This window comes from Aedes albopictus, chromosome 3 (genome assembly GCF_035046485.1).
Source record: "Aedes albopictus strain Foshan chromosome 3, AalbF5, whole genome shotgun sequence".
NCBI lineage: Eukaryota > Metazoa > Arthropoda > Insecta > Diptera > Culicidae > Aedes > Aedes albopictus.
In genome coordinates this window covers 340022215-340035013 of record NC_085138.1, presented here as the reverse complement: position 1 = coordinate 340035013, position 12799 = coordinate 340022215, and the positions used below count along the sequence as shown (strand labels likewise).

The window sequence follows — 12799 nt, the reverse complement described above, 5'->3', positions numbered from 1 at the left end:
ACACAAAAATTACTAAATGTGTTCTTTCTTTAATCTAAATAGGCTCTTATATATCTGACTAAAGATACCTTGAGAACAAAAGTTGAAAACCTTTGGACATCAACACTAAAATTTATTCACATTGACGTAAAAAAATTACATTTTTTCGTGAAAAATCCAAAAAGTGTCAATCCATGCTAACTTTTTTCAACGTTCAAAAAGTATCTATGTTTTAATGGTTTGAGAAGCATTTATATATTGTTAGTGTACGTACAAAATTTCATTCAATTTGGTTCAGTGGTTTCCGAGATATGACAGCTCAAAAATGAGTTGTCTAAAAAATAGTGTTTTACCCGAACGGTTCTAACTTTGCGAAAGATTAATCAAACGAGCTGAATTTTGTACCAATGATGCACATATAATAGGGTGACAAACAGTCAAAATTTGAGATTTTTTGATGCACTCTATGAAAAGTTATAGCACGTTGAACTTTTTTGTGAGTGAAAAAAAAGTTGCCTATCCCAAACATTTTGGCCATCCCCTGTAGTTACAATTCAATAGCAAATATTTATCCAGAAATTCGTTCAAAAACATTAGCCACCGCCTATCCCACCGCAATATCTCCCTGATAAAGAGTTTTGATTTTAATTCTCTATCTTCTTAGATAAAACACTTTGAGCACCATAATTAAAAAAATAATAATAAAATTAGAAAACGATTTTAACTATTTCTGTTGTAAGAATGCGAAAACTTTTTTCGTTATTTTGACAAAGTTTCATATCTTAATATGACAATCTCTTTGCTCACTCGCGAAATTTACTATTGACGTGAAAAAAGTGCCGTATTACACCTAAAACGTGTATTTTAAGGTCCAAAATCGCGAGTACCCTTGGGGCAAAATGCATCGGCTCTTACCGTAACTGCAAAACAGCCGTTGGCGTTTGAATTATGACTGCAGTAACGTATAGTCGGAAATTTGAAATTCCCTCTGGGGTTTCCTTCAAAAGTTTTTACGGAAGTTATTTCAAGATTTTTATGAGATTTCTCCATGAGTTCCTTCTGGAATTCCTGCGGGAGTATCTTCCAAAAGCTTGTCTTCTGCAGGAGTTTATTCTGAAAATTATCCTTAACTGTGTCGTGGCTTATGCTGGAATGGTCTTTGGAATTTCTCCAAGAATTCGTAGATACTAGTAATTCTACCAGTTTCTGTTCGCGCCCAGCGCTTTCCGAAGAAGTTTGTGCCATCGAAGTTACCAGTGAAATAACGCCAACATATACTAGGAGAACATCCAAACCAGAGATCGTCATTACCAACTTGGATACGAAGCAAACCAAATAAGAACCAAATGCCGAAGCCACCAACAAGTTTTGTTTTTGTATTTTACTTATTGTTAATTCTACACTTCCACCAAAAAGTATTTGAGAAACCATTAGAATAAACTTTCCCGGAATTGGTCCCAGTACTGGTTCTCCCAGTCTTTTGTTCCGTTTATAAATCGTTGGGTTCACAGCCGAGCCCAAGCAGTTTCTTTAAGGAATCCTCCAGAAATTTCTTCCGGAAATCCTCCAAAAATTAAATTATGAAAAGAATGGATTTGTTTTCGTAATTTGAATTTTAATTTGTCCATAGTATACGTGTTTCTAATGATTATACAGACGTGAAAAAGTTACAGCGGGTAATTTTCACTAGGTTAAGCCTATTAATTATAAAGTTGTTATTTTTTTAAGGAAAATTAGCTTCTGTAAAAACTGTTAATTAATCTTCCGAAGGTGCTCAAAAAAAGTTACGTTTAAGGTGTTCGGGTCATATTGACCCGGATTTGGTACAACGATTTCACAGTCATTTCTCAATAAAATAATAAAGTTTTTGTACTCAAAATTATCGTTAGGGCTTAAATTTTGTGGATCCGGCTCAAAACTAAGGTTCGGTTGGATGTGGCCACTTGGAACCGACGCCAGAGGGACCATGGTTTGGCCATTTTCGCAGGAGGGTATTTTTCGCAATAAGTTATGCGAAATGCAGATGATTTGAATGTTTGGAGTGCTAAATGCACCGGGAAAAGCAGCAACAAACTGCCCCAACCACTAAACTAACTGACCAGATGAGTTTTGGCTATCAGGTGGCCATGGGACTAAATCTTGAGGCCTCGGAACGGCTTCCCGGAGACCCCCGATAGGTGACCATTTTACAAATATGGTGAATCCATGCCGTGCGACATATCAAAAGTTGCAGAATTTTATGGAGAATACATCAGTGACCATGTCAGAAGCCAGAAGCAAGATTGGTCACTTGGTGGTCCCGGAACCGATTCCCGGGACCCCGGAAATGTGGCCAATTCTAGCAGTTTATATAACCTTGTCGTATGGCACATCGAAATTCGCAGAATTTCATTGATAATTCACCAGTCATCAAACCAGCAACTGAAGACAACATTGTCCGCTTGGTGATCTCGGAACCGATTCCCAGGGCCGGTTCCGAGAACCCCGGAAATGTGGTTAATTCTTGATTTTTTTTACTATGCCGTGCGACATATCTAAATTTGCAGAATTTTGTTGCGAATATATCAGTGGCCACATCAGATACGAAAAGCAGGATTGGCCACTTAGTGCTTCTGGAACGGGTTCCCGGTAACCGGTTCCCAGGACTCCGAAAATGTGGCCAATTCTCGCAGTTTGTATGACCTTGCCGTATGGCACATCAGAATTCTCAGAACATCATGTGTAGATAATTCATCAGTCATCAAACAAGCAACAGAAAACAACATTGTCCCGGAGCCGGTTCCCAGGACCGGTTCCAAGAACCCCTAAAATGTGATCAATTCTCGAATTTTTTTACCATACCGTGCGAATTTTTCAGAATTTTGATGCGAATATATCAGTGGCCCCATCAGGCACGAAAAGCAGGATTGGCCACTTAGTGGTCCCGGAACCGGTTCCAGGACCCCGGAAATGTGGCCAATTCTCGCAGTTTGTATGACCTTGCCATATGGCACATCGAAATTTGCAGAATTTCATAGACAATTCATTAGTCATCAAACCAGCAACTGAAAACAACATTGTTCGCTAGGCTGTCCCGGAACCGGTTCCCAGCGCCGGTTCCGAGGACCCCGGAAATGAGGTGAATTTTGTTTTTTTTACAATGCCGTGCGATATATCTTCATTTACAGAATTTTGTTGCGAATATATCAGTGGCCACATCAGATACGAAAAGCAGGATAGGCCACTTGGTGGTCGCGAACCTGGTTCCGGATGCCCCGGAAATGGTGTTAATTTTCACATTTTGTATGACAATCCCATGTGGCACATCAAAATTCGCAGAATTTCATAGATAATTCATCAGTTATCAAACCAGCAACTGAAGAGAACGTTGTCCACCTGGTGGTTCCGGAACAGGTTCCCGGGATCGGTTTTCAAAACCCCGGAAATGTGGTCAATTCATGCATTTAATATGACCATGTTGTCTGATGTATCGAAATTTGCAGAATTTTGATGTTCACATCAGATATCAGAGGCAGGATTAGCCACTTGGTGGTCCCGGAACCGGTTCCCAGGACGCCGGAAATGTGGCCAATTTTCGCAGTTTGTATAACCTTACCGTATGGGACAACGAAATTCGCAGCATTTCATAGATTATTCATCAGTTATCAAATCAGCAACTGGAATCAACATTGCCCACTTGGTGGTCCCGGAACCGGTTCCCAGTACCGGTTCCGAGGACTTCGGACATGTGATCAATTCTTGGATTGTTTGTGAACATACCGTGCAGTATATCGAAATTTGCAGAATATTGATGCGAATATATCAGTGATCATGTCGAATACCAAAAGCAGGTTTGGCCACTTGGTGGTTCCAGACTCGGTTCCGGAGGCTTCGAAAATGTGACCAATTTTGGCATTTTGTATGACCATCTCGTGTGGCACATCAAAATTTACAGAATTTCATAAAAAAAATCATCAGTTTTAAAACCTACTAAGGGAAACAACATTATCCACCTAGTGGTCATGGGACCGGCTCCCCGAACCCCGGAAAAGATCAATTTCCTCATTTTTATGATTTATGATCCATCCGATTTATAAAAAGTTGCAGTAATTTTATGTGAATACATCATTACTCACATCAGATATTACAGGCAGGATTAGCCACTTGTTGGTCCTGGAACCGGTTCCCGAGGCCCCGGAAATGTGACCAATTCCCTGATTTTGTATTACCTTGCTATGTGGCTTATCAAAATTCGTTGAATTTCATGGATAATTTTCCAGTTATCAAACCAGCTACTGAAGAGAACATTGTTCCCCAAGTGGACCCTGAACCGGTTCCCTGGCCTCCTAGCATTATGCCAGTTCTCGCATTTTCAATAACCATGCCGTCCGATATACCACAATTTCCAGAATCTTTGGAGAATGCATAAGTTTTCGAGCCAGCTACGGGAAGCAACATTGTTCACCTGGTATGAATATGAGGACCCCGGCGGATATGTAGTAAATTATTTTATTGACTATGGTAATACCATGCAACCAGTAACCATGTCAATTGTCAAAAACAGGTTTGGCCACGGTTCCGGAAGTAGTTCCCTAGACCCCTAGAATCCGAGTCCCCGGAAGCGCGGTAAATTCTCACATTTCGTATGACTGCATATGGTAAATTTTCACGTAGCGTATAATAGGGTATAGGGAATCGCGCTACTTGGGCGGTGGCTTCTATATTCGTCTGTTTTCCACTATAACTCAGTCAAATTTGAACCAATTAACACAACTTTTGGAATGTGGTGAGATAGGTATAGTATCTACCAGTGTACAACATTTCAAGTCAATTGGTTCAAAATTGACTGAGTTATAGTGGAAAACAGACGAATATAGAAGCCACCGCCCAAGTGGCGCGATACCCTATCAGTTATCAAGCTATTGGAAACAATATTGTCCACCTGATTCGAGGAACCGGTTTCTCAACGATTGCAATCATCACTGCCCTGTCCATGGGCGAAACTGCGGATTTTTGCCAGAGGGTGCACTACAAACAAATATTCATTAGTTCATCCATTCATCATTCATCGACTCACTGCAATGCATTAAAATTCTAGGGGATGCCTGGCACCCCCCATAGTTTCGCCTATGTTCCCCTAGTTCTCCACATTGACCTGCAACTTGAGGCGCCATTCTCGCCAAAAAAATAGGACACTACCAACACTGAATATCCCGAGCAGCTATCTCATTGGTTCCTTGTGTGAGTGAAGCTGATTTGGCGATACTGGTGTAGCAACTGCTGGCGAATAATCAAGCTCAAGCTCATGGCACATCAAAATTTCCAGACTTTCATCAATATTCAGAATGTAAAAGAAAGTTAGCATGTTAGTACTACATGGAAATATTCGCCACCAAGCGGTGTAGGACCCAGTTTTCGGAAAGTTGGAAATGCAGCAAATTTGCACATTACACATAAATCTGGGTTTCAGGTGAACTATCCAAATCATTCAAATTTCGCTGGGCACTGTGACAAGGTGACGGACATTCGCCTGAACACGAAGCAGCAAAGGTCGCAGTGGTAGTGAATGCGGCACAAACAAAGTACATGCTGGTAGGCAGAACGGAACACGACCGGATCCGTCTATAGACAGTAATGTAACGAAATACAGGGATACCTTCGAGGAGCTGGATAAATTCGTCTACATCGGATCTTTACTGACAGTTGTCAACAAAATTAGTCGTGCAATTCGAAGGCGTACCATCAGTGTAAGTAGCTGCGGTCTAAAAGGTTCACCCACGCACCAAATGGACCATGTACAAAACGCCAATAAGACGGTGGTTCTCTATGAAAACGAGACACGGACCATGCTTGAGTGGAACCTGCAAGCATTTGGAGTTTCGACCGATGCGTACTAATCTTCGGCGGTGTGATAGAAGGGTGAGTGGCGGTAAAGGATGAATCACGAGCTCGTTGCACTGTACGGCGAACCCAGTATTCAGAAGGTGGACAAAGCCGAAAATATACGATAAGCAGGACATATTGCAAGAATGCTGGACAACAACCCTGCAAATTTGGTGATCGGGTTGGCACAAAAATTGACAACATTTCTCCGGGAACCGGTTTCGGGGCCATCAGGTGGACAATGATGTTTCCAATTATAATTGATGAACTATCTATGAAATTATATGAATTTTGATAAGTCTCACGGCACATTCCAGGTGTCCAGGGAACCGGGTTTCGAACCATCTAGTGGCCAATCCTGTTTTTGGCATTTAACTTGGCCACTGATGTATTCGCATCAAAATTCTGCAACTCTTGATAGATCGGACAGCGTGATCAAATTGCGTGATCATTGCGGGAATTGAGCACTTTTCCGACTACTAGGTGGACAATGTTGTTTCCCGTAGTTGGCTTGAAAACTGATGAATTCATTATAAAATTCTGAGAATTTTGATGTGCCGCACGAGATGGTCATACAAAATGCGAGAATTGGCCACATTCTCGGGGTCCTGGGAACAGGTTTCAGGATCACCAAGTGGCTAATTCTGCCTCTGACACCTGATGTGAGCATCAAAATTCTGCACATTTCGATGCATCGGACTGCATGATCATAGGAAGTACGAGAATTGACCTCATTGCCGAGGTCTTGAGAACCGGTCCCGGGAACCTGTTCCGGAACCACCAGGTAGATAATATTGTCTTCAGTTGCTGGTTTGATAACTGATGAATTATCTATGAAATTCTGCGAATTTTGATGTGCCACATGAGATGGTCATACACAGTGCGAGAACTGGCCGCATTTCCGGAGCCTCCGGATCCGGGTCTGGGACCTCCAAGTGGCCAATCCTGCTTTTCGTATCTGACGTGGCCACTGATATATTCGCATCAAAATTCTGAAAAATTAGCACGGCATGGTAAAAAAAATCGAGAATTGGTCACATTTTGGGGGTCCTTGGAACCGGTCCTGGGCACCGGCTCCGGGACCACAAAGTGGACAATGTTGTTTCCTGTTGCTTGTTTGATGACTGATGAATTATCTACACATGATGTTCTGAGAATTCTGATGTGCCATACGGCAAGGTCATACAAACTGCGAGAATTGGCCACATTTTCGGAGTCCTGGGAACCGGTTACCGGGAACCTGTTCCAGGAGCACTAAGTAGCCAATCCTGCTTTTCGTATCTGATGTGGCCACTGATATATTCGCAACAAAATTCTGCAAATTTAGATATGTCGCACGGCATAGTAAAAAAAATCGAGAATTGACCACATTTCCGGGGTCCTCGGAACCGGCCCTGGGAATCGGTTCCGAGATCACCAAGCGGACAATGTTGTCTTCAGTTGCTGGTTTGATGACTGGTGAATTATCAAAGAAATTCTGCGAATTTCGATGTGCCATACGGCAAGGTCATATAAACTGCGAGAATTGGCCACATTTTTGAGGTCTCGGGAATCAGTTCCGGGACCACCAAATGGCCAATCTTACTTCTGGCTTCTGACATGGTCACTGATGTATTCTCCATAAAATTCTGCAACTTTTGATATGTCGCACGGCATGGATTCACCATATTTGTAAAATGGTCACCTATCGGGGGTCTCCGGGAAGCCGTTCCGAGGCCTCAAGATTTAGTCCTGTGGCCACCTGATAGCCAAAACTCATCTGGTCAGTTAGTTTAGTGGTTGGGGCAGTTTGTGCTGCTTTTTCCGGTGCTCCAAACATTCAAATCATCTGCATTTCGCATAACTTATTGCGAAAAATACCCTCCTACGAAAATGGCCAAACCATGGTCCCTCTGGCGTCGGTTCCAATTGGCCACATCCAACCGAACCTTAGTTTTGAGCCGGATCCACAAAATTTAAGCCCTAACGATAATTTTGAGTATAAAAACTTTATTATTTTATTGGGAAATGATTGTGAAATCGTTGTACCAAATCCGGGTCAATATGACCCGAACACCTTAAACGTAACTTTTTTTGTCCAGCCCTTCAGAAACGGCCAAAATTATCGGTCAAAATTTTAAAAATAAGTTTTTGGCAAAAGATTAAAAGTCACAAAGTTTCAAAGCTATAGCAAATCAGGATCAAAAGATATTGCGCCTGAAAAGTGCGATCCGGGTCATATTGACCCGAACACCGTAGGAAGGTTAAGTTACACAAACTGTGAAAAACACTACCACAATTTCTTTGCTTGAACCAGCACAATTGTGCTGTTGAGCTACAAAAGTTTTGCATATTGTTTTCATATGTTTAGTCTTTGTTTTATGTAATGTAAACTGTTTTGATACAGTAAAACCTCCATGAGTCGATATTGAAGGGACCATCGACTCAAGGAAATATCGACTAGTGGAACAAAAATTCTTTGGGAAGCTTTTTAGGGGGACCATCATAGTAACCAAAATTTTTTTTCAGTGTGGAAAAATTTACCTCCATGAGTCGATATCGAGTCAAGGAACATCCACTTATGGAGGTTCGACTGTAATTGACCCATTGTGTATACTTGCATGTGTACAAACAATCCTTTGTTTACGTTGCATGTGAGATTCACCGCAACAAGTTCAATAAAAAATGGACAAAATCCGTAAAACATGAAAAAGTTTTATCTGTCGCATATTTTTTATTTTCGATTTATCAAGGTAGTCAAAGCTAGAAATCAAAACTTGAAGAGTAGATCTACCAAATGAGGAACAAAAAAATATTGTTTTGTTGGGAAATATAAGTGTTCTGGAAATATAAGTGTTCACTTTTTTGCGCTCCGTCCCGAAAGGGATATGGTGTGTCAATTCAAATTAGTGTATTAGCTGTAATAAAATCTCCGAAATTAAAAAAAAAAACAGAAGGAAGCCGGGAAATCAAAATCTGAAATTGACTGGCCACTCTGGTGCTACTTTGAAACCACTTATTTCTTGGTGTGTTACATTTTTTACCGTTCGGGCGGCGCGTTTTCGCAACAACAAAAATAATAACGCATGTTATGCCCATAATTTTTCAAAAATCATAATTTTGCATAATAAACTTTAGAATACCGGGAACTAGAATGGATATTTTTTGTATGTTTAATACCTTAAAGTCGAGTCATTCCTTAGGAGGCGCGTTTTGCCCCGATTTCCCCTAAATGTTCCTTCATTGTGGCTCTTTAGCGAGTAATTTTGGGTTTCATTCCATAGTGCGCATCAATTTCGAGCAGTGTAATAAAGATAATCCAGGAATTCGTAATAAAATATCCCAAGATTAGGGGATAGAGTGTATTTCCAGAAATTCCATGACGCTCAGAAGAACGAATTTTGTTATAATTGTATATTTTTTCTCAGTTTTGACGTTCAGTTTCGACGAGGAAAAATTTTAAGTGAATCGAGCTACTAAGATTTGTTAACATTCTCAGTGTAGGGTAGTTGAAATTTCTTAGCAATATTCGACAAAATTGACCGTGTTGAACAGTAGACTTTTAATTTTGTACGATTAATTGTTTCAAAAGGTATTGGAATCAGTTCTTTTCATCGAATCAGTGGAAAAATCTGTTATTACGAAGTTATTTTTTTGTTATTCAATAATACTGTCAAGGGGCCATTAGACTGTTTGTCATAATGACAAATATTTGCCATGGTAGTCCGACATTCATCCGAGGTTGCCATGATTTACGTTGTGTTGGTCATTTGTTGGGCTTGTTTGGCCAAATATTTGTCATGTCTAATGGGACCTTTAGTCACCCCTTTGGATCAAAAATAAAGATAGATGTGCTAAAAAAACTGACATTAATCTGACTGACGATTAAAAGTTTTTTATTGAACTTCTTAGGAAATTGAAAAATATTTGCAAAAACACAGTTTAAAATTCGCTTCTAGGGACCTACTTATAAGATGTCATAAATTTTTACAAGTTAGTATTTTTCTACGAAATTGGCTTTGAAAGAGCGCAATCCGTGTTGTGTAAATAATAAATAAGTAATACATTGTTGTGTAAACTTTGAACATCGAATACTAATAACAATTATTGATGGTTTCCAAAATCCATCCAGTCTACATATAGCATTTTAATTGATTGATTGATTTATCTTTATTTGAGAGACTTTCAGCCCTTGGAAATAGCATTTTAACAGTTTTATATGAAAAGTTATCTTTTTGACTTAGTTACCAAAGCATTTCAATAATTAGGATTTTAGTCTTGTGATGGTTTGAACATTTTAAAGTGTTTAGTTATATGACTTCAATTCTCAATTATGAGGCTGGCTCTAAAAACCACATCTGAGTATTACAAACTCTCAATGCTTTGTGTTACTCAAAACAATGAAGAATTCCAATGTATAGAATTTAAGAAATCTTTTCAAGTATTTCATCACCCATTTTCCCGACGCATTTTAAACAAAACATCACATTCGCGAAGGTGACATCAATTCCCGTTATTGGGCTTGTTTTCAGAATATTGGCACAAAGACACTCCCCAAATTGCTACCACTTTCTCCTCATAAAGACTGCCCCAGAAAGTATGGACGCACCCAGTCTTCAGTTGACTGGGCCTGATCGATGGTTCTAGTTTCGGGCTTCGTTTTGGCTGTTTCTGTTTACAATAGGATTGAAAATTCAAATGTTCTTTGCCACGATGACCATTGGAATTCGAAATGGTAACTTTTTTGGGCATACCCCGCTCTGTGTAAATGAGAAGGTTTTTTCTTGTACTTAAATACTTTCATTATTTGTTTTTCCATCCGAGGGTTAGCAGGATCTTTATTTTTAATCCAATTTTTGCCTATGCTTAAACGTGTTATCCCCACCGTGTTTGCTGATTGCTGCTTGTACGATTTTCTCACTTACTCCCACCATATTTTGCTCATTTCCTTAGTGATCTTTCAAGCTCTGTACATCATTTGTGCACATTTTTTCAATGATGTTTCGCTGAAAGTTCATGTTTTTAGAAACAAACTGTTGAAATCGCAAAAACCGCTATACATATGCTGAGAAAATAGGTTGACCAACAGGATGTAGCTTTCAAAAAGAACTAGTCATCAATAGTTTTGAAACGTCAGTATTTTCTTTATGCGTCCATACTTTCTGGACCGGTCTTTATTAACGAACGCAAATTCCGTGCTAAAAATAGACCTTGAAAAAAATAAATAAATAAAAACAGACTCACCATTGGGATTGGCGAACGACGACGAGAGGCGTTTCTGCATACCGGCCACCACTCTGCATTTAGCCGGCATGTTGTGCATCTGGGACGCCGCGCCGTTGGACGCCAGCAATAGCCGGCTCAACTGCTTCAGCATCTGTGCCCTTTCCACGCTCTTGATCATTTTGAATGGATTCGCGAAATTAAAAACACCGGTCACAAATATGGAATTTAAAACAGCACTGTGCGTTCGAAGCGTTGAATACAAAACACAAGTTCAAGTTCACTGATCTTCTCTTTCACTATACAAACACGCTGATCGGAGGCACCTTACCGCACTGGGAGCTACACGGTAACTGATGAACCGCCTATGGACGGGTCACTTTTTATTAGTTCTGGAAGGATTATTCTCCTGGTCGGGGCCGGCCTGTGCAAAAAGATTCCTTGTAGGTAGTGGTGTAGTGGCTGCCCGCGGTTGGCCTATAGCAGTGCGCACTTGTACTACGGTGGTTATCTCTGCGCGCTGCGAATCAGAGTCAAGTTCGCAAAGTCGGGCGACACCGATCGATGGTGATGGGGATAGTGGGAAAACGCGAGCTCGAATTCCCTCAGGAGAGACTTCGTCGCTGAAATAGAATAAATAACATGGAAGCACTTATTAGAGAAAAAAGGTCATTTGTGAAATTGATTAAATAATTAATTGATTGATTATAAATCATTCAGACGGAATCCGTTTTGAGCATGAACATTAGGGTGGCCCACACTTATATGAAAATCAAAAATTTCGAAAAATACCAAGTCTTACCTCCTCAATCAGTTGTTTTGGACTCCCAGAAGCTACGTTCAAAATTTGAGCAAAATCGGTTGAGCCTAAGGGGGCGCTCAAATCGCTTGAAGTTTGTATGGGAAAACTTGGCCAAATGTATGCAGAAATTTTAAGTTTTCAAATTTTACCGCTAGGTGGCGCTGTAAACGTTCAATAATCAAACCCTTTGGTATTATAGTAGGTGATTACATGCCAGAGAACTTTGTCGAAGACCGCGAAGCGATCCGACGGCTGTGAAAAAAGTTATACCCTAGGCAAAGTGAGGCAAAGTATTGAGATTTCATTATTGATATTATTCCTTTACGTGTATTGGAAAAATGACAATAAAGTTTATCCTCACTTTTCCTAGGGTATAACTTTTTTCACAGACGTTGGATCACTTTGCGGTATTCGACAAAGTTGTTTGGCATATAGTCGCCTACAATAATACCAAAGGGTTTGATTATTAAACGTTTACAGCGCCGCCTAGCGGTAAAATTCGAAAACTTAAAATTTCTGCATACATTTGGCCAAGTTTTCCCATACAAACTTCAAGCGATTTGAGCGCCCCCTTAGGCTCAATCGATTTTGCTCAAATTTTGAACGTAGCTTCTGGGAGTCCAAAACAACTGATTGAGGAGGTAAGACTTGGCTTTTCTCGTAATTTTTGTTTTTCATATAAGTGTGGGCCACCTTAATGAACATGATTGACCGCCCGCGCGGTTGCTCCTCTGTTATTGCAAGGACAACTGCATTTACACATTAAGAACCAACAGATGATGCTTGGGATTAGCTTTCAACATTCAGACGGAATCCGTTTTACCCTAAAACTGCATATTCCTGTATACTTCTGATAAAAAGTGTGGAGTTCACACAAACATATTCTATTTTTTATTTTATCACAAATATTTTTTTCTTCTTCTTGGCGTTACGTCCCAAGTGAGACAAATCCTG

At 40.2% G+C, this 12799-nt stretch overlaps 1 protein-coding gene across 1 annotated transcript in view; it reads right to left on the bottom strand.

Annotated features, from left to right (window-relative positions):
* The window catches only part of LOC109424732 (ornithine aminotransferase, mitochondrial), a 61552-nt gene that overhangs the window by 24232 nt on the left and 24521 nt on the right, over nt 1-12799 (bottom strand). The window contains exon 2 of the mRNA XM_029865197.2: nt 11065-11666. Within this exon, the coding sequence (XP_029721057.2) occupies nt 11065-11224 (160 nt within the window). The 5' untranslated portion in view covers nt 11225-11666. The remainder of the gene's footprint in view (nt 1-11064; nt 11667-12799) is intronic.